Genomic DNA, 19,337 nt, shown 5'->3' with positions numbered 1-19,337 from the left:
GATACATGTTTATGGTTTCTTTCCGGCTAAGAATACTTGACGAAGGTATAATGACTGTAGTTATGGCAACACATGTCTTTTTAATGACTATTCTATGCCTGACTACACTTCATCAATCGTCGTCTTGGCCGGTACTTTGGCAGGAGGCTTCGAACTTGAACCGGAAGCTTCCTCACCCTCCACGGAAATTGTGACGCTGTCTTTTCTACGAACGGCTGTGCCTTCCAGAGTTTCTTGGAACTCTTCACGCTTGGGCAAAAGATATCGCACGTCAATATACCGCAGAGCACAGGTCATGATAATGACGAGAACCAACAAAGCCAACGCGGATTGCCACCCGTATTTGTAATATGGCGCCTGCGAGGCCGGCCAGACGAGTACTTGTGACCATGCAGAGATGGAGTAGTACACGGCCACCGAGACGCCCACGACTAGCGTACGCGCCTCGGGATCTTGGGGAATCAGATCCGAGAGCCATGCAAAGATCAGCGGGGCGGTACCCAGACAGATGTACGAGATGAAGTATGAAGCGTAGGCAGCGGAGATTGGTACCGCAGTTGGATGAGACGTCCAGATACTCATGATGATGCATGGAACGATTCCGATGACTCCCTGGACCACGATGAGCGCCCAGCGGGTACGGAAGTAATCCGACAATAGTGCCCATATCCAGACAAAGACGACGTTGATGGCTGAGCCTCCGATGGGGATCGCGTTCACTTCTGATACAGTCCACCGTGGGGACCCATCAGGCTTCTGTAGCGCCTTCAGGAAGAGGGAGAAATACACATAGCCGTATGTGCCAAGCACGGTCGCAATGTAGAGTATAGCAATGAAGTACACCACCCAGCCGGAAAATGTCCGTTTTACACCGGCCCAGGTCATCTTCTTGGGCTCAGCTCGACCGTGGCGAGCAAGACGGTCCATGGAGAGCTCTGCATGAACTTTACGGAACCAAAATGCGCGTGGGTTGGGATTGTTGGGCAGGTCAGGTATCATGAAGAATCCGGCGAATCCCCAGATCACTGTAATGATAGCGTTGATCACAAACAGCCAACGCCAGCCTGCCAGTCCTCGATGACCATTGAGCGTCTCTGAAATGGCCGCTTGCATGGCTCCAGACATCATCTGGCCCACGGCCTGACAAGAGTGATAGAATCCCATGCGTTTGGCGAGCTCGGTCGGGGTATACCAGTACACTAGAGGTTACCAAAACTCAAGTCAGCATGTAAATCAGCAAGAATGAGGTGTCGATAGTTGCGGTGATCTTACTCAGTAGAGTCATCATACCAGGCCAAGCGCTACTCTCGCAAAGTCCCAAGAAGACGCGAAGAACGTAGACCTGCTTCGCATTGGTAGTCATGGCAATCAATCCAGTCAAGACACCCCACACGATTTCTAGGCCCGGAAGCCAGTAACTTGGTCGAACGTAGGTCAAAATGACTTGGGATGGAATGAGCATGACGCAGTATGCGACATTGAAATAGGTTGTGAAGCTGAAACCCGTCAGTAATCGCTCGATGAAACAACAAAAATGAGAGAGAGAGAGGACAGCCTACAGATTCAACTCATTGCCGCGAAGGTTCAGATCCTCTTTCATCCCCGAGACGTATGCATTGTTGATATTCTGCTGGTCCAAATATTTGATTACTAGAGACTGGGTCAGTGAAGCACTTGACAAGACACATCTAACATGATCACCAGCAAGAGGCTCTCTACCGACCTTGGGAGAGACAGCCGAACGTCAGCAGAAAGGTATCTAGGCGACGGACAAGAGCCCGCTCATCTGCCGTGCGCACATACTCGTCCACCGAATCGCCTCGTCGAAAGACTTTGGACAGGCCCAGCATGATGGGCGGCGCAAGTTCACGCGATCGATGACCTGCAGGACTGGATCTCAGTATCCAGCGCAAGGACGTCCTGTTGCTCTGTTCTTAAGGTCGACGATATGGAGAGCGGCCACTGACTCACTACTTTCTGGCTCAGCGTGATTTTACCCTTCCTGGTCGCATCTCCATGCGCCTCCGCATGCATATGGGGAGTGTACCCACATAGATTGCGGATCAGATCTCGAAGGAGGAGCGCCTCCAGAGGTCTGCGAGCTCTGGGCTGATGTCTGGTGATAAGGGCAGACACGGCTCCCCGCCAATGAAAGGTCTTAGAAAATTGGCTGGAATGCCGCCTCGGTAAAGATCCGAATTCTCAATGACAAAGCCTTCCTCTTTGAGGCATTGGGCCCTGCTTGGGTTGGCCTGTGGGAGGTCATGCAGCATGCAGTTACCCCAAATGATCTCCGAAATCGCACCTCGTGTTCTCTCGGCAGGGCTTCAGTAGTAGCCTCCACGTCCACTCGCAAATGGCGGAAGTTCTCCGATTGCCAAGAGTATAAACGAACGCGCTTGAAGCCGATCGGAGTCGAAGCTGGCGGCGTCTCCAAGGGTGACAAGCTTATCAGCGGGAGTTCACTCAATTAACATCATGTCAACTGGGAGGGGAATTCGGTGGCGGACGATAAAGTTGCGTGAGGGGGTTCAAAGACAAGACTGAGAGAGGGGCGAAGTCACATGAGAGTATCAACTCTGTGTGAACATTTCTGGTTTGTAGAGTTACAGTCTCCAAGCCAGCAATCTAGGTAGGTAGTTAGGTACTGCTCCTGATTCAGTTCTTGCTCGGGAATACGCCTGAAGATAAGAACTACATGATTCAAAGTACACAACCTATGAGATTAGGTAGACATCGCCGAACCACTTGAGATTATCGAGACTTCTTTCCTAATTTCACACAACTCAACCCGTTTTGTACCGATATCACTGCCAGACATCACACTCGTCATGATTCACCCCGACAACGGTTCTAGCAGGAATCTGCCAAACAAAACCCCTTGCATGAGTTACTGGCAGCGGACCACTCGCGCATTTCCGTATCTCGCTGCTCATCACAATGATCCCGTACCAACTCGCACACAATACGTGGTGATCGGCTCTGGGATCTCAGGAGGACTGACAGCCTTTGAGCTAATCGAGGCAGGGGTTGCGGGACAGGATATCGTGATTCTTGAGGCTCGAGAGGCAGCGAGTGGTGCCAGTTCACGAAATGCAGGCCACGTCCGACCGGGTATGTCTCTACTGATTCAAGATCGGCCCTGTCTGACTGAAATAAGTTGTGCTGTACCTGACTTCAACATACCACCCAGACGCATTTCGTGGATTCAGTGCCTATGCAAAAGTCCATGGTCCCGAACAGGCTCTCCGGATCATCTCGGACGAGCGTAGAGTGTTGGACAAAGTCAATGAATTTGTGGCCAAACATGGCGTTCAATGCGACTTCCATTTAACGTCTACTTTTGACGTCTGTATGACTCCGGAATTCGCGGTCTATGAAGCGGAAAGCTTCCAGCAATTCAAAGCAGCTGGTGGAGATGTATCGCACATTCGTCTCTACGAAGGTGCGGAAGCGCAGGCAAAGACAAGAATCCCGGACGCGATTGCAGCGTACGAGTGGCCGGCTGGTTCGAGTCACCCGGCCAAATTGGCTCAGTTCTTGCTTGAATCGGTCATTGAAAGAGGTGTGAGGCTTTTCACATTCTGTCCCGCCACTGAGATTGTCCAGTCCCAAGATGGGGTTTCATGGGACGTTCATACTCCGCGAGGAGCAATATGTGCGAAGAGAATTGTTCACTGCACCAACGCTCATGCAGCTCTTCTATTACCCCAGCTGGAGCTCTATCTTCGGCCCAATCGCGCCCAGGCCCACTCGCTTATCCCTACCGTAGCTTTCACGGCCAACAATGCCCTCCGGCAGACCTTTTCGCTGCGATACAGTCTTCATCATTTCTACTCATTGATTCAACGTCAAGAAGATGGCACGTTGATCTTGGGGGTCTCCCGCTCAAATCCGACGTTGAGTGCGGAGACATTGGCGAGTCGCTATAGCATCGACGACTCGCATTTCAACGACGAAATTGTCCAAGATGCCCTCAGTAGCTTCAAGAAGATATTTCCAAACTTTTCACAAAATACCCGAGACATTCGTGGGGAGGGGTTGGATCATGCATGGTCAGGAATCATTGCCATGACCACTGATTCAGTTCCGTTTGTCGGTGCCATCGACTCTCTGCCAGGCCAATACATTTGCGCCGGCTTCAATGGCCATGGTCAGTAATATTTGAGGCAATTCTGACGGCTCTCTCAATCGAGAACTAACCCGGAAGTCTCACAGGAATGGCACGAATCTTTACTTGTGCGCCTGGAGTGGTCAAGTTGATGCTCGGGGGACAATGGAGCGACACAGGACTACCCGAATGTTTCCAATTTACACCCAAACGACTCGCCCGATTATTAGGCGGAGACATCCCATCAATATGGTAGAAAGCAGAACTGAAAGAAGGCAAAGAATACCAAACGCTAAATCACCGACGAGTCTTCGGTCTGACTTCTTCCAGTGATCGTCTCGTGTATATCATTGTTAGAGCCGCCACGCTCTTGTATGCCACCCGTGATCTGTGTCTACCGAGGATGATGTCTTTACGACAATCTTCGGCTATCATGTGAAGTTTGCTGGCCAAGGTAGCCCTGGGCTTCATTCTGGGCAAATCTTTGTACATTGACCAGGCCCCCGAAAAAAGTCAGACATGGTACTTTGACATGATCGACAACAGGTTCAAGTGCATGTACCCACTTCATGGCTTTATATTCTGCATTCAGAAAAGAAAAAGAGGAGCCTCTGCCAACTTTTCGGAATATTTCAACACATTTTCCCAGCCTCCATTCATCTCCAGAAGAAAGAGTTACCCCTTCTCCAAACTTTAGCTTGATAAGTTTTGCAAAAGTTTGATCATAGTCTCGACACTATCACGCGCGTCCACTAAAATATATGAGAAGATCGCACGATTAATCACTACATGGAAGAGATTCCTAAACCAGACGTCTCCCTATTGAAGGTACAGTGATTGTAGCATTCATTATATTCCCCAAGCGGCATGTCAACCTTATCTTCCAATCCCACCTACATACTGATGAAACAACCTTACGCTGTTGTTCGCTCGCACCATGTTTTTAAGTTAAACTTTGCTGATTCCTTGAATTTGAGATATGATCGAAATTTCCCGAAAGTTTATCTTGGTCCATGTCCCGTGTTGGGGCTATTCATCCATCTTCCAGCATATCCCACCCACCCTCTGCCTGCATCCCCAGATCGAGTCAAAATGAAACGCCAGTCTTGCACGATTGCCATCTTCGACTCCTGGTATTTACGGTCAAGATCTCTAATGAGGTATCATGCTCTGGATCTTCCCAGTTAGAGTGGCTCCACAGGGCTGGTCACTCCGAGAAGATAATACTTCCACTTAACAACGCAAAACTTGGCCTCTCCTACCATTTCGCTCATTTATGCTTATAAAGCCAAGCTGCTCTGAGCCCAAGCCGCATGATTAAGGTTGCTCCACTTTGAATGCGGAAAGGTGAATACTCAACCCCAATGGAAGCCCACACGGGCACGGGCTCGACATTCAGCCCCTAGAAACAAATGAAAACACATGAACGCAAGTTCTCGCATGCTTTTGGAGCTGACATGATCCCCTCAAGCCACGATCAGCAACGTTGAATGACAGCAAGAAATGGAAATCTTCTCCCTCGGCGGCACATGCACTCCTCCGCTCTCGAACGATATTTGGTGAAGAAAATGGCTTGACCTTGAATCGGAGTAGACTAGAGACCTGTGACTGGCCGAAAGCGAGAGGAATGCTACAGGAGAAATGCTTGCTTGAGGAAGGGTCGGTCTCTCGAGAGGCCTGGTACGTTCTGTAAAAGCCCCTTGATAGGAACGCAACATGCGGAGGAATGAAAGATCGGCATGTCCGGTCCGAGATATCGTCAAATATGCACAGCGCCATGGAGTCCAGAAAGGCTCCGAATGGAAATATATGGGGTGTGTCTCCTTTTCGCTTGCGAGGAAAATGAATGAAAAAGACAAACATTCGCTGTAATTGATTGTGTCCTATCCCACGCTTCACTTTGACCGCTGCGAATAGCACCCGGTGTTTGCGCTGTCAGTTCAAGATTGTACAAGTATCAACTGCGTTTTGACTTCAACATTTCATCATGCTTTCCACTCGATATCGTCTTGTCCTTCTTTTGCCCATGCAATTGGCAACGGGGTTTTTGGTGTCTCCACCGAGAGGAACAGCCCATCCTGACACTGCCGCCGATTGTTCTGGCTGGGTGTCCTCCGCACCTGGGACAACTTGTGCCAATATTGAAGCTTCACAGTCGATCACAGCCGAACAATTTGCGACCTGGGTGCGTAATTTCGACCTCTTCGCTACGTCTCCGCGTAAATACAGATCTATTCACTAATTCCTTCACGCAGAACCCAGCGAGCACTCTATCAGACGGATCTTGCGCCATTGTCTCGGGATACGATTACTGCGTTCAAGTCAACTATGGCAGAGCGACCACCACTCCCACCAACGTCACGACGCCTCCAACTACAGATGTGTCTGGCGTCGCGAGTAGCTCCCTCTCTCCAACAGCAAATGCCTTGGCTCCCGACACCTCCAACTCCAATTCAGCTGCGGTCATATCAAGCGACAACAGTGGCAGTAGCGACAACAACAACAAAAACAATAAAAATACCCCCAGCCCCATTGAGCCCGGCGTGATCACCGGGTGCAATGCCTACCACTCTGTCGCCGCTGGAGACTCGTGCCAGAGCATCGTCGCAGAAGCTCACATCGACATGGCCGATTTCATGAAATGGAACCCTAACGTTGGACCCGGCTGCGCAAACCTCTGGCTCGGATACTACGTCTGTACCGGAGTCATCACGCAAGCCCCCAGTTCCGCCAGTCCAGTTCCCACTACTCTCTCCACGATTCCGACCCCGGTGGTAGCAGCTTCAGTAGCAGTAGCTACCCCGTCTACCGCTTCATCGTCAGAAATCCCCGAGTCGACCAATGCCCCGGCGGCTTCGGCATTGCCTCCGGCTCCAGCTTCGTCTGCGGCCGTGGTCCCGCCAAACCCGGTGCAGAAGGGCATTGCCTCGCAGTGCGATCACTACGAGATGGTCAAGGCAGGTGATACGTGTTATTCGATCTCCATGGCGGAGGGTGTCTCGCTCTCGGACTTTTATACCTGGAACCCATCGGTGGGCACTGACTGCTCCAACCTGTGGCAGGGTTATTACGTGTGCATTGGTGAGGGCAAGACTGTGCCTGTGGTGAACTCTGTGGCTGTGGCTGCGTCTGCGTCTACGTCTACATCGAGCACCATGAGGGTTGTAGCTCGAAAGGCTCGTCCAACCTCGTTTCAGCGTCGAAGGGTCTAGGCGGACCACGGATGTGTTTGTGGCAGGACTTCAATGTGTGTGTGTGTGTGTGTGTAGAGAGAGAAAGACGTCATGTTGTATGGATTTGTAGGAGACTTCCGACTCAGCGTTTGTTGGAACTGGCTTGTGGGCTTGATCAGTGTAGAGCAGTCTAATAATTTCTAGCATTACTAATTAACAGATCATACATGGTCCTTCTCAGTCGTTTCGTAGCTTGTAGCTCGAGACCTTGTCATTCAACCGAGGAATTTTGAGGGGATGTTCACGAGGAAAGGCATGGTTGGAGAAAGATGGAGAAAGTAGGGTGTGCAGCATTGAAGTTGAACCCGATCTACTCTTTGGCAACTATTGATATAACAACCCTCAATGTCTCTCATTTCGCCCATCTTCGCCACTGACCAGATATGGACTATTACCTTAGCCTTCATACTTATAATTAGAGTGCTTCTAGTACCTGCCGTGGTCTTGTCCCTGTCTCTGTCCAATATGCAGCTCAAGTTTGCGTACGTACGAACGGCTTCTGGTAGCAGAAGAATGGAAGGTCCCGACATCGGAACTGTTTGGTACCAGTAGATACTCAGGTACCTACCTACTACCCTAGTGACCAAGTGAAGACGAATAACGGCAAGCCCACCCCATCGTCTCAAGAGATCGTGCGCATTCCTTTAACATGTCGGAAGTAGGTATGATTCAAGAAGAGTGGCAAGTGCCAATGCGCTATAACCTGGCCGTCAGTAGTAACAGGTGACGTTTCAAGGCCAGTGCATAACTGCATACTGCATAAGTGCATAGCCATACATACACGATCCGATGTCGGCCCTCTCCTCAATCCGCAGCATAAGTACCTCCGGTCAATGGTGACCGAGTCGTGTCAACTCCAACCCATCCAGAGAAGCACTTATTATATATAAACCGCCTAACTGCACTTAGTGTACCATCTTTTTTCCATTCTCTGTGCAAGTAAAATACCAGACATAGAATCTCTTCGTCTTGACACACAAAACAATTAAAATTGCTTTTTTTATCCCTCGCAACTCCACGACGACAATCAAAGTGCCAAACACCCTCAAAGAATGGCATCCTCCAAATCAGAATCAGCCACCTACACCCACGGCCACCACGCCTCAGTAGTCCGCTCTCATAGCTGGCGCACCGCCCAAAACTCCCTCGCCTTCTTACTACCCCATCTCAAGCCCGCCATGAAAATCCTCGACGTCGGCTGCGGACCCGGCACCATCACCGTGGATCTCGCCTCCCGCATTCCCCAAGGCCACATCACGGGCCTCGAGCGAGCAGGAAGCGTCCTGGTGGAGGCGCGCGCCAACGCCGCAAGGCAAGGCGTCTCGAATGTCGACTTTGTCGAGGGCGATGCAAACGCACTGGACTTTGCGGATGAGAGCTTCGACCTGGTTTTTTGTCACCAGGTGCTTCAGCATGTGGGCGATCCCGTAGGCATGTTGGCGGAAATGAAGCGCGTGACGAAGAAGGGCGGCATCGTGGCGGCGAGAGAGTCGGATTATGGCGTGTTTGTCTGGTATCCGGAATTACCGGGGCTGAAGCGCTGGCAGGAGTTGTATGATCGAGTTGCGAGACGGAATGGCGGAGAGCCAAATGCGGGTCGGACGCTGCATGTGTGGGCGAGAAAGGCCGGTCTGACAAACGTCAAGTGTTCGTGTACCTCGTGGTGTTACGCGACGAGGGAGGAAGTCAAGTGGTGGAGTGAGACGTGGATTGAGCGGTCGTTGTCCTCGTCCTTTGCAACGACGGCGGTGGACCATGGAATGGCACGGAAAGAGGATCTGGAGGCCATTTCGCAGGCTTGGAGGGAATGGGGCCAAGACCAGGATGCATGGATTTCTATCCCCAGTGCCGAGATCTTATGTGTCAAGCAGTAGAAGAAGCACTCGATCATGGATGCGAGAGATGTGGGAAGATCTCGGAAATGAAGTAGATTGGTAATTGCCAGACTATAGCGAACTCGAATATAGAGATAGCCCTGTGTCCTTGGGGATAATAGCCCTCAGTAGGATAGCACCAGCACAAACCTCCAGATTGTGCGGCTCCCACCGTATCACTAGGACCTGCGTTTCAGCCGGACTCCGATAACGACAAAGTTCACATGAATGTGTCAAGCCTCCCAGTTACAAGAATAAGCCAAACAAACAAACAAACAAACAAAAAAGACTCCTAAATCAAGCCGATACATTTTCCTGTCATATCATGCCTCTGGCTGGAATTCATAACGTCGCCAGTTCTCACTGACCCACCATCGCGTGACATGCGCTGCTTCAATCACCCACTTGACGGCTGCCTCGCCGTGTACCTTTTCAACCTGCTTCAGAAGGGGGTCGAGGGTGAACGACTGAAGCGGTCGCTCCTCATACGGGTCCAGGTCGACGTCGGAGAATCGCCATTCCACATCAGACACAAGCGGAACGACGAGTCGGTATGCTTGATCAGCAGAGCGGACGGCCAACCATGTCGCACCTGTATTCATGACAGTAAATTGCCAGTCCACTTTGCCGTCTCTCTCAGCCACGAGTTCGCGGATCATGGATTGGCCTTCGTACAGTGGGAGAAGATCTCTGATGGCATGTGCAGCCTTTTCGTCAAGGGACCCAGATTCCACCAGGAGATCCATGATCGTCGGCACGATTTGGATCGAGGTAACACGCCCATCGATCTGGATGTGAGGCAGTTTCGGATGCGAGAAAACGAGTGGCACGTGGAAACTAGACACGTGGGGATTATCGTAGGGAGTGACCCCTCCATCCTCAATCAAGGAGATACCGCTATCACGCACACATAAAAGGTCAGCATGTTACTTCTCGGATGCCGGGTCATGCGACATGAGAACCTCAACGAAAGAGTAGAATAACTTACTGATCACCGACCAAGACAACCAAAGTCTCATCAGCAACTCCGGCTTCCTCAATAACGTCAAAGACCTCTCCAATCCAACGATCCGCAACACCCAATGTATTGAGGTACGAATTCATCCGCTCTCGACGGTTGAAGAAAGTATGATGCATGAATTCCTCAATCTCATCACCCACAGGCATATCCCAGGGGAAGTGAGTCTGACCCGTCAGGTGAGTCAGGAAGAGACGCTCATGGTTCTCTTCAGCATTCTTCAGTGCATTCACAAAGTACGGCCGCAGTTCATGTTCTGGATAGCCCCAAAAGTTGAACTTCTCAGGCGGATGGATGGACTGCTTCTCTTCCCAGTCCTTTTCTGCCCAATCTTTGTCAATTGTGGTGTCGATAACTTTGTCTTTGAAGCCCAGGGCAGGAATGAGGAGGTCTTGGTTGTCATAAGTATCAGTGATACTTTGCATGAAGACCGGGTGCCAGGGCCAAGATGTGAAATCGTCCGCCTCGACCTTGCTGTCGTCATCACCACCGGACACGGCATTGAGGGCTTCGAGGACATGCGGCATGCATGGCTCGTAGATGTGGTGCAGATATTCTTTATTAAAGTCGACGACCAAGGGGGCAATTCCGCACACACTTGCCAAGATACTCTTCAGCGTAAACGTATCGCCAGTATACGCGTTGGTCGCGTACATTCCGCCACGGGGCTGCCAAGAGTGGTCGCTATGACCCCAGCCAGCTGAGACACCAGTAAGTTTTTCAGCATTGCGAGAAAGGTTGGCAAGTCGTTCATCCACAATATCAGGTACCGTGCCACCGTAAGAATTGCGAATGATCTCACCAACACGCGAGTCGTTGCGAACGGGAAAGACATCGAATCGGGTACTCTCCAGCTTGAGCAGAAACACATGCTTGATCTTCACATCGCCGCTCTGGATTGCGTGACGCCATGGCCCCACAATATCACGATCCAGATTGGAAATTTTCAGAGGGTCCTGGGTCGGGTCGTAGTGTAGCGCAACTCCCTCCTTGCCATTCTCGTACCAATCTCGAAACCCGGCCAGCGCCTGCGGTGGCAGCCAGTCGAGGTGTTGAGGGGAGGCAAGAGCGGAGTGATTGTAAAGCCAGCTAAAGTCTCCCGGTAGATCCGGAGGAATCTCCACTGTAAAAGTTGACTCACGCTGAGGCGGCTGCTCAAATGGCGTGAGAATGACCGTCTGGGAGAGGAACGTGTACGCCACGTCGGATGGACGCATAGCTCTTAGCACTAGAGCTATTATGGTAATAGCGGCCACCACGACACGCAGGACGAGAGACACGGGTCTCCTGACGGACACCAGTGGCGCTGTCGTAGGGTCGTGCAGGCCCAGCATGGCCTCCGAGTCTGGATTTTCCTCGTCCCAGTCGTTAATTGCGACTTGGGCATAGCTTTTTGGGTCGTTCAAGGACTGCTGCCGCTTCCAGCAAAAGAAGAGTGGTCTCAGCGTCACAAATAGCACGTGTGTCCCCTTCTCAGCCCAATTGAAAATATATGGAGTCGAGATCCACGCCGCGACGCCGAAGATGACTTCCATCACAACAATGCCTGTCAGTCCGGCTAATAGAGTCTTGACAGAAGCGGGATCTCGGTGGAATGAGTGCGCTTGTCGCCAATGGATCTCGGCGCCCGTTTGTGTGTAGAAGGAGAAGTTCGCCGCCGCCAGTCCGGATGTCAAGATACTAGAATGATCGCAAAGAGCTAAAGTCAGTTATTTTTTCTTGTCATCATCCGCACGATCTAACTGCAACAGCCTCAGAAAAGGCGAGGATTCTTTTTTCTGTGTGTACCTGAGCAGCACGGCCACCGGCGCGCCAATAATGCGGAGCCATCTTTGCCAAAAATTTTGGCAGAGAGCTTGCGCGACGAGGATACAAGCGATATCCTGGAGGAAAAATGTCGGACCCCAGAGCATAAACTTGGTCGGTGACAGCGAGTTGAGGTGAGAGTAGATATGTAGCAGCTTCGCGCAAATGACACTGATGACGAGGAGAGAGAACCAGTACTGGCGCGAGGCGGGCCAGTAGACATCAAACCATAACGTCGGCGACAGAAGAATGCGGGTGATATTCTTCAGATGCTGTCGCGTGCTGACTTTCTTCATGGTGCGAACGGTTCTCCGAGCGCAGCGGAGTCCCTTTTCCCTTGCCAAACACAGAGAGTTTCGGTACGGCTTGCCGGCGATTCTCCATTCCAGAGTTTGAGGTTTTTCAATAGAGTTGTCGCTATTCCGACCGCGACAGGTCAGAATGTCGGACTGAATTGAAGATGAGGAAGGAAAAAGAGCCAAATCGGTTTGAAAAAGAGGATTAGAAAACTTGGAGAGTTTCGAAACGAGCAACGAAGCCCACTGCATAGCCAAGCAGTGGGCGGCGGAGACTCCGAATGGCGGTACATGTTACCCTGTCCATCGGACTGGTCCAGGACTCCAGTCCGTTTGGGGAGCAGTGGACACTCTGGACAGTGGACACGAGCAACACCAAGTCTCGAATCAGGCGTTCCAAATTCACTGCCAATGATCTGATTATTTTCACCTCTGACATTGGGGGCCGACACAGAACATGGGTCCACACTACTGGGGGCAAGCTCTCCACTGTCCGAAGGCTGTAGCTGTAGCATCGCGGCTGTGCATCTCTTGACATCACTGCAACGCTGTCCAAAGAGTCATGAGGCACCGGGCCCGGTGCCTGAGCGTACTGACAGTCCGGTTTCTGACTTGGGAAGAGCGAGTCGGTCAAGATGGTTGCTGTTGGGCCTTCTCCTCCTGGAGCACTCACTGGGACACAAATGCAGAACCACCACGTCAAGGTTGCAGTACCTTTCTACCTTGAACCTTGAACCCAGTGGCCCACATGTCCCAAATCGTAACCGCTCCCACGGCGGACCCGAATACGGGTCGTATCGTTCATTCGTCCTCCATGCAAGCAACTCTACAAGGAAAGGACGTTGGTCCGTCCTCCAAGTCGGTGAATCTCTCAGACCCTGAATCCACATGTTGATAAGAGAGTCTATGCTCTGGCGCATCACGACAGAAGCCCCGATCCCAGCGCAAGTTGTAACAGTACGGAGAAAAGGTACCTGATACATTCGTACATGACAACGGGAGAGCCCCTGGAAAGCTTGGCAGCCTTGGCATACGACACATCGAAACATTGGACTTCAAACCGGATTAGCCCCTTGTTCCCGACGGTGCATTCAAGGTTCGAGGGTGAAGAGGTTTCGCTACCTTCTTCGGTTTTTAATCAAGCAATTGTCATGATTGTCCTCGACTCAACTCAGGCAAAGATATAACCTGCGAGCTTAATCCTCTCAAAGGGGTGGTAGACCATTTGCTGGCCGTCTTGCACATCAAGCCATCGAAACCAAGATACTGTAACTTTCGAGAACCGAACGCTTTACGCTTGTATATACCTAGTAAGATACACTCGGGCAGTACAGTACTACTGTAATGACTAGTAGTAATTTACTAATTACTAAATCCTCGCCAATGCCAGGACGCGATCATCAGTACCGACCGTACCGTATTGTACACAGGCGCCTGGCCCTGCAGCAGTTACATGCCCAGGGCAGTGCAACTGCAGGCTGCTTCGGTTCCCATCTCCACAATCCCAATTCATACGAAGTTACGAACCACCAGCCTGTCAGGAGTCATGACATAAAGTATGTCATTCAGACACGGGCAGGGCTGAGACCAAGGGGGCCAAATGTCTGTCAGTCTACCTCGATGAGTTGATTGTGAGGGTTTCCAACAAGATCGGTCATCACCAGCGTGACAGCGTCTGGTATCTATATATGCCCGCGCCTTGACCATCGACTGAATTTGACCTGGCGTGAGTCTTGAAGATGTTTGACTACCAAAGTGTGATTGTTCTGTTGTTGTGTCAAATATGAAGTACAGGAGATGGTTGGTACTTATCTCACCATCATAATGCTGACCATACATTTCGTCAATCCGTGGACGCCCTGCTACAGTCGGTAGGTAGGTAGGTAGGCCTGGATGGATAAGGTATTCTCTAGATGGTCTTATCCATGAGCCGGTTTCAGTGGCGACCAAGTAGTGTGTTGCCGACCGGTCGATTCGAAGCTGGAGGCTATGCTGCTGCCAGCATGGGCATGAGGCTCAAACTTGACGGAGAAACCTTAAAGTTGTCAATTAATTTTAACTTTCATGTTGATGGATCATCAATGATCTGCCTTACTTACCGACCGGATTTCCTATGCCAGGTCTTGGCTATCCCTTTCCGTTTTCGTACTCAGACCCTCGCCGCTTTTGCTCACTGAGTAGAACTGAGCACGTCTCTGAGCGCTCTGATCCGATCAGTGAGCATTATGTAAGGCAGTAGTACGGATCTGCTCACTGAGTATGATCCACTCACTGAGCGCTCTGATTTGCTCACTGAGCACAACCTGAGCCTAAGGTATCTCAATAAAACGCAATACGCTAGCCCCATCCACGTGAAATCCTCGTTCTTTAGATTGCCCCCACTGTCCCATCGAAAAAGCATTGGCATCAATGGCCTGACGTTTCATTTTGGTACGCTTACTGATATTCATTGAGCCTCGATGGAGCCTAATAGTTAATCGCCCAACCTATCAATCAATTAGACTCTATGCTCCTGGGAACTCTTGCCTACTGGTTCCACGGTCTACTGGATAGGCATGAAGGGAGTACTAGTCTTCGAACAATTACAAGAATATACTAGGAGACCATAAGTCTCACTCTGGGCAAGGCCCCGCTAGGAAAAGACTGTTATGAATGTAATGGCGAAGCATGTTGAGATGAGGGATAGGGTCTAGGAGGAGCGATAGCATATGCCAGCCAATTGAGTAATATTGAAGATATCTAAGATAACCCCTGAGTGGGAGTGTGCTATACACACTTCCCGAAGATCCACGTTACCGTATAAGGCTAGTGTGCCTCAGGGAGGACTACCTACTATCTACTAAGGCCTCAGCGGCATTGAAGACTGCTGAAACCTCAACAAAGCACAGCTTCTCTCTGTTAAGCATGCGCACCGGAACGCCTGTTTGACTGACCTCTTTCTTCCCGGGCTGAGCAGCCGCCAAAAGAGATTGTTCCTGGGAAACCTGCTGGATATTCCTGGGAGCCTATCAGACTCCACGCCATTTTGTGGACGCGTGTTGTCTTCACTAATTCGCTTATAACCATTCTAGATTCCTAGGAACTCAAAACTTAGGTAGTACTCCTAAAGACGTTGACTGATTGATTGATTTATTCATAGACTGTCCCAGCCACCCTAAGGTAGCTATGCAGCGTCCATCTATAAGTACAGGTGTCCCCACCCTTGCTTTCAGACAACAAGCCGTCCCCGCCAGAACTGCTTCCTTCTTCCGCTCCGGCCGGTCGTACTCCTAAAGACGTGCTAGTGATAGATAGTGTTAATTCCAATCAGGATATATATTTAAACCCTCCCACCTTAAAGAAATCATTGTAACGGCTGATGCCCGCATATGGCCACGTGACCGCGGTCTTCAGCCCCATCCGGTTACGGAGATGGCCCACTTTTCTTTCCTTACTGTAAGATTATTGTAAAGAGCATGTTGGCCTAGTACAATTGAATCAATTCTGCTACAGCTCTTCACAATAATCGCCTTTATCGCTCTCAGTTAAGTATATCTTTCTAGGGAGATAAACCGCCCCTGCGTACTATAATAAGTTCACCCTTTGTCGTTCTGTTTAAGAGCTATCTGCTAACTTATTCTAGTTCCTCCTTTCATAATGACAGAATCAACGAGAAACAATAATTCCGCCATACAAGCCGCAGAGGCTACTCAGGATAGCATTCTTGACCGCCCGAATAATCTCAAAAACACCTTCCTTACAAGCTAAGTTTTAGGAAGAACATTATTACCGACTCTCCTCTGTCGAAAAGGCGATAGGAGGATTTGCATTAATACTTAGCCAGTCAATTTCTTGTAAACACAGTATTCAAGTCTTGTATTATCTTCGGGGTTACAATATTCCTTGATGAGGCTATTCGCATGTTCGTGCCTTGGGCCAAAGTCCTTTGGGGTCTCCGGGGACTTGACGTCTCGTCGGGGTTTCGAGAGCTTGTCGAGCCCGCATTACATTTGGATAGCGACTTTGAGCAACCAAGTTACCTGCACAAGACATCGAAACGTTTTCAAAGAGCGGGCTGATGATCCTAGTAACCCGGATTCTGGCATCTCTGGTGCCTTCGAGGACATGGAAATACGCGTCTTGACCGAGCGGCTGGAAGTATTGGAAAATACCTTAGAGATGGCTATGGAAATCTCCGCAACGTATTCTCACTTGAAATTCGCGTCCTCGATCAACCAGCTCACTAGATATCTACACCAGGTTCACTGCTTTTTCCAACTCGATGGCTATCTCTGATGCAGACTGGAATTCTATATTGACTAGAGAAAATGATTTACTATCCGCAGTTATCAAGGCGAACAAACGACAACGTGTGCACTGAAAGAGACGAGAGGTAGTCAATCGAATGGCGTCCGAAATTGAAGGGTGGAGCTTCGGAATAATTTTCCTTTTGCTGCGATTTGCTACTCGCACATATTTACTTGCATGTACTAGAATACCACTAAAAGTTCAAATTTCCTTAAGCCAGTTTCTCCTCGTTTCTACATAAATCTATAGAATGACTCTATGCAAGGACGCAGTGTTACGGGGCTCTCCTAGAGTCTACGTCGAACTTACTTGAAGTAGCCTTAAAGTAGGATTAATGTCCTAGGAGAAGTTAGACTATATGAAACTCGAAAACCGCCATCGAATATTTGGATATACCTCAGACTACTTATGAACGGGCTAGCCATTTAAGGCTCGCCTCTGAGAATACGCTATGCTAGTGATAGTGATATCATTCTCTAGAGATACCAGTTAATGATAATCCCGATCCGAATATGACGGCCGCCTCCTTCAAGCAGAATCCGGACATCGTCCTTGAGTCTTGACGTTGTTTCAAACCATCTAGCCTTGAAAGAAATTGAAGAAAGGAATTAGGTATTATTATTAATTATATAGGCTGGTGGCTGACCGTATTAAGGCAAAATTCTAACCATAAGAGCAACAAGCTGATAGGAGATGATATAAGGTCAAGCGGTTTTGAGTTTCAGCTCTTTAAAGACCTTGTCGGCTTCCTCACGCAATTGCCCGATATCGAAGTATACAATAGTTTTTGGGTCTTGATTGGCTCGTAGGGTGGTCAAGAATATGTCGTCAAGTGTGACTCCGAGACGTTGGCCTTGGCCTCGAAGCAGCCTTGGAACAGGGTAAATATCCTGGGAGATGTTAGACCATAAATACTTAGAAAAGGCCGGCCATCGAATGTTTGGACATACCTCGGACTGCTCGTGAATAGGATGGCCATCTAAGCCTCGCCTCCAAAGATCCACTTTGCCAGTAACAGTAAGACCATCCTTCTGTAAATACCAGTCGATCACAATCACGACCCGGATATGGCCGCCTCCTCCTTCAAGGAGAATGCGGACATCGTCCTTAAGCCTCGAGGCATTTTCTGACCATCCAATTTCGAAAGCAATTGGGGGAAGGAATTCTGAATCAGAGTCGTACGGCCGAATGTAGATATCAGGCTCCTTTTGAAATTTCGGGAATGGAGACATGGGTAGCTTCAAAGTAGTCCCAAAGCCGATTTTCAGACCTCTCCATTCTTCCTTGCTAATGATTCCATCGTCCTTCCAATCCACGACGGAATTGATGACCCATTTTTGAGCGATGTCGTGTCCTTGGGTCGGCATTTTGAGACTCAATGTTCGAGCTTGAGAGTCCCAGGTTTTCCTTAAAAAATCAGTCTTCAAAGAGCCAAATCTGCGATTAAAGAGGTAAACTCACCGTACCCGGAATCTTTCATCGATGGCTTGAAAAAGAGCGTTCCCCCACTCACGACGTACGTCTGTGAAGAGGTAGACCGTAATCCCGCGAAGAAAGTCCGACGTTTGTTGTTGCCACTTTTCCAGTTCTAGGGTGATAAAGCTCAGAGTCTCGGATATATCCTGGTACCGCTGCACCGAATTCACCCGAGTAGAGTCCCAATATAAGGGACGAGTTTGGGACTCGGTTGGGGAGAGAAAGCCAGTGTCAGAGTCTACGCGACTCGTCGAAAAAGGCTGGATGCCTGCAGAATCTTGGGATTCCGGGGGGAGGGGTGGCCGGTGCCAGAGTCTGCACGGCTCGCCAAAGAAGATGGGATATCGGACGACGAAGCTTGAGACTCGGTCGGGGAGACGACGCCGCCGAGTGAGTTCAAGCGACTCGCCGAAGCAAGTGGGATCCTGAATCTCGACATGATGAGGGGGAGAAAAGGGCTGGGAATGAATATAGAGAGAGGTAGAAAGTAGTCAGGTTGAGAGAAGGAGGCTGGCGGGAAAAGGGAAGGAAAGAGCGTAAGAGAATAGGAAATGGAAATCGCGTCGGTGATGTCAGCGATGACTTGGTAGGGCTTAGTCCAGTCCAGGTGAACTTGGATTGCTTGCGCCGTGGAATGTACCGACAGCTTACGTTATATATCTCACTCCGGTCGTCCATCACAAGTTTGATTTGCAGTTCTGCAATCCCACCAAACAGCCTTTCAGTACAATTGAGAACCGATGTCATCACTGGTCGCCATTTCTACTTTTTTGTCTCGTTGCAAATTGACTGTACCAGCGAACAAATTCTTTGAGGAGCATGTGGTCCTTTTATCTTTTTCTTGGGTAGAGTCCTCAGCTGCATGATCGCCAAAAACATAGCCGGTCTTTGCTACTTCCTTTCGGTGAGCAAAGAAAAACTTTCGACCCATGACTAAAAGAACCCTAAAACCACGCCGGAAGGACTCAATTGGAGGGGTGAGGGAAGTGAAGGACGAAGGAAATCTGTGCGAGACCTTGAAATAAGGGACATAGCTTCAATTTGTACTTCAGTACTTGGGCACAGACAGATCTTCGTAGACCGATGACCGAGGACAGCTTTATCTCTGCGCCGGTGCATGATAGATAGGACCCAAGCCCTCCATTTTTGCGTCATCGTGTTCCAGTGCGTTATTTTTTGAGAGGAAACCAGATTGGAAGATCGAGAACCTCAAAAAACAGGGGCACTGTGAAAGAT

At 49.9% G+C, this 19,337-nt stretch overlaps 6 protein-coding genes across 6 annotated transcripts; 3 read left to right on the top strand and 3 right to left on the bottom strand.

The window, feature by feature from the left end:
* Positions 1 to 102: 102 nt before the first annotated feature.
* On the bottom strand, positions 103 to 1,850 carry N7539_003481 (uncharacterized protein; the record flags this gene model as incomplete). The annotated part of the gene is made up of 4 exons (XM_056933083.1): positions 103 to 1,199; positions 1,273 to 1,496; positions 1,560 to 1,650; positions 1,724 to 1,850. The coding sequence occupies 4 exons, from the start codon at positions 1,848 to 1,850 to the stop codon at positions 103 to 105; spliced, it is 1,539 nt and encodes a 512-aa protein (XP_056790624.1).
* A 981-nt stretch (positions 1,851 to 2,831) lies between these two features.
* N7539_003480 (NAD(P)/FAD-dependent oxidoreductase) lies at positions 2,832 to 4,367 on the top strand (the record flags this gene model as incomplete). The annotated part of the gene is made up of 3 exons (XM_056933082.1): positions 2,832 to 3,114; positions 3,194 to 4,157; positions 4,211 to 4,367. The coding sequence occupies 3 exons, from the start codon at positions 2,832 to 2,834 to the stop codon at positions 4,365 to 4,367; spliced, it is 1,404 nt and encodes a 467-aa protein (XP_056790623.1).
* A 1,731-nt stretch (positions 4,368 to 6,098) lies between these two features.
* N7539_003479 (LysM peptidoglycan-binding domain-containing protein) lies at positions 6,099 to 7,323 on the top strand (the record flags this gene model as incomplete). The annotated part of the gene is made up of 2 exons (XM_056933081.1): positions 6,099 to 6,296; positions 6,367 to 7,323. The coding sequence occupies 2 exons, from the start codon at positions 6,099 to 6,101 to the stop codon at positions 7,321 to 7,323; spliced, it is 1,155 nt and encodes a 384-aa protein (XP_056790622.1).
* A 1,073-nt stretch (positions 7,324 to 8,396) lies between these two features.
* On the top strand, positions 8,397 to 9,218 carry N7539_003478 (class I SAM-dependent methyltransferase; the record flags this gene model as incomplete). Its single annotated transcript, XM_056933080.1, has 1 exon — positions 8,397 to 9,218. The coding sequence occupies one exon, from the start codon at positions 8,397 to 8,399 to the stop codon at positions 9,216 to 9,218; it is 822 nt and encodes a 273-aa protein (XP_056790621.1).
* Positions 9,219 to 9,541: 323 nt separating this feature from the next.
* Positions 9,542 to 12,338, bottom strand: N7539_003477 (sulfatase domain protein; the record flags this gene model as incomplete). The annotated part of the gene is made up of 3 exons (XM_056933079.1): positions 9,542 to 10,115; positions 10,207 to 11,916; positions 12,025 to 12,338. 3 exons carry the CDS (start codon positions 12,336 to 12,338, stop codon positions 9,542 to 9,544), a joined length of 2,598 nt encoding a protein of 865 aa, XP_056790620.1.
* A 4,763-nt stretch (positions 12,339 to 17,101) lies between these two features.
* N7539_003476 (uncharacterized protein) lies at positions 17,102 to 18,540 on the bottom strand (the record flags this gene model as incomplete). The annotated part of the gene is made up of 5 exons (XM_056933078.1): positions 17,102 to 17,209; positions 17,363 to 17,515; positions 17,576 to 18,032; positions 18,087 to 18,307; positions 18,481 to 18,540. The coding sequence occupies 5 exons, from the start codon at positions 18,538 to 18,540 to the stop codon at positions 17,102 to 17,104; spliced, it is 999 nt and encodes a 332-aa protein (XP_056790619.1).
* Between the last annotated feature and the right edge of the window lie 797 nt (positions 18,541 to 19,337).

The sequence above is a fragment of the Penicillium diatomitis genome, assembly GCF_028827545.1.
Source record: "Penicillium diatomitis strain IBT 30728 chromosome Unknown utg000004l_segment0_segment0, whole genome shotgun sequence".
Lineage (NCBI taxonomy): Eukaryota > Fungi > Ascomycota > Eurotiomycetes > Eurotiales > Aspergillaceae > Penicillium > Penicillium diatomitis.
The sequence above is the reverse complement of the archived record's forward strand: the minus strand, read 5'-3'. Positions and strand labels throughout refer to the sequence as shown.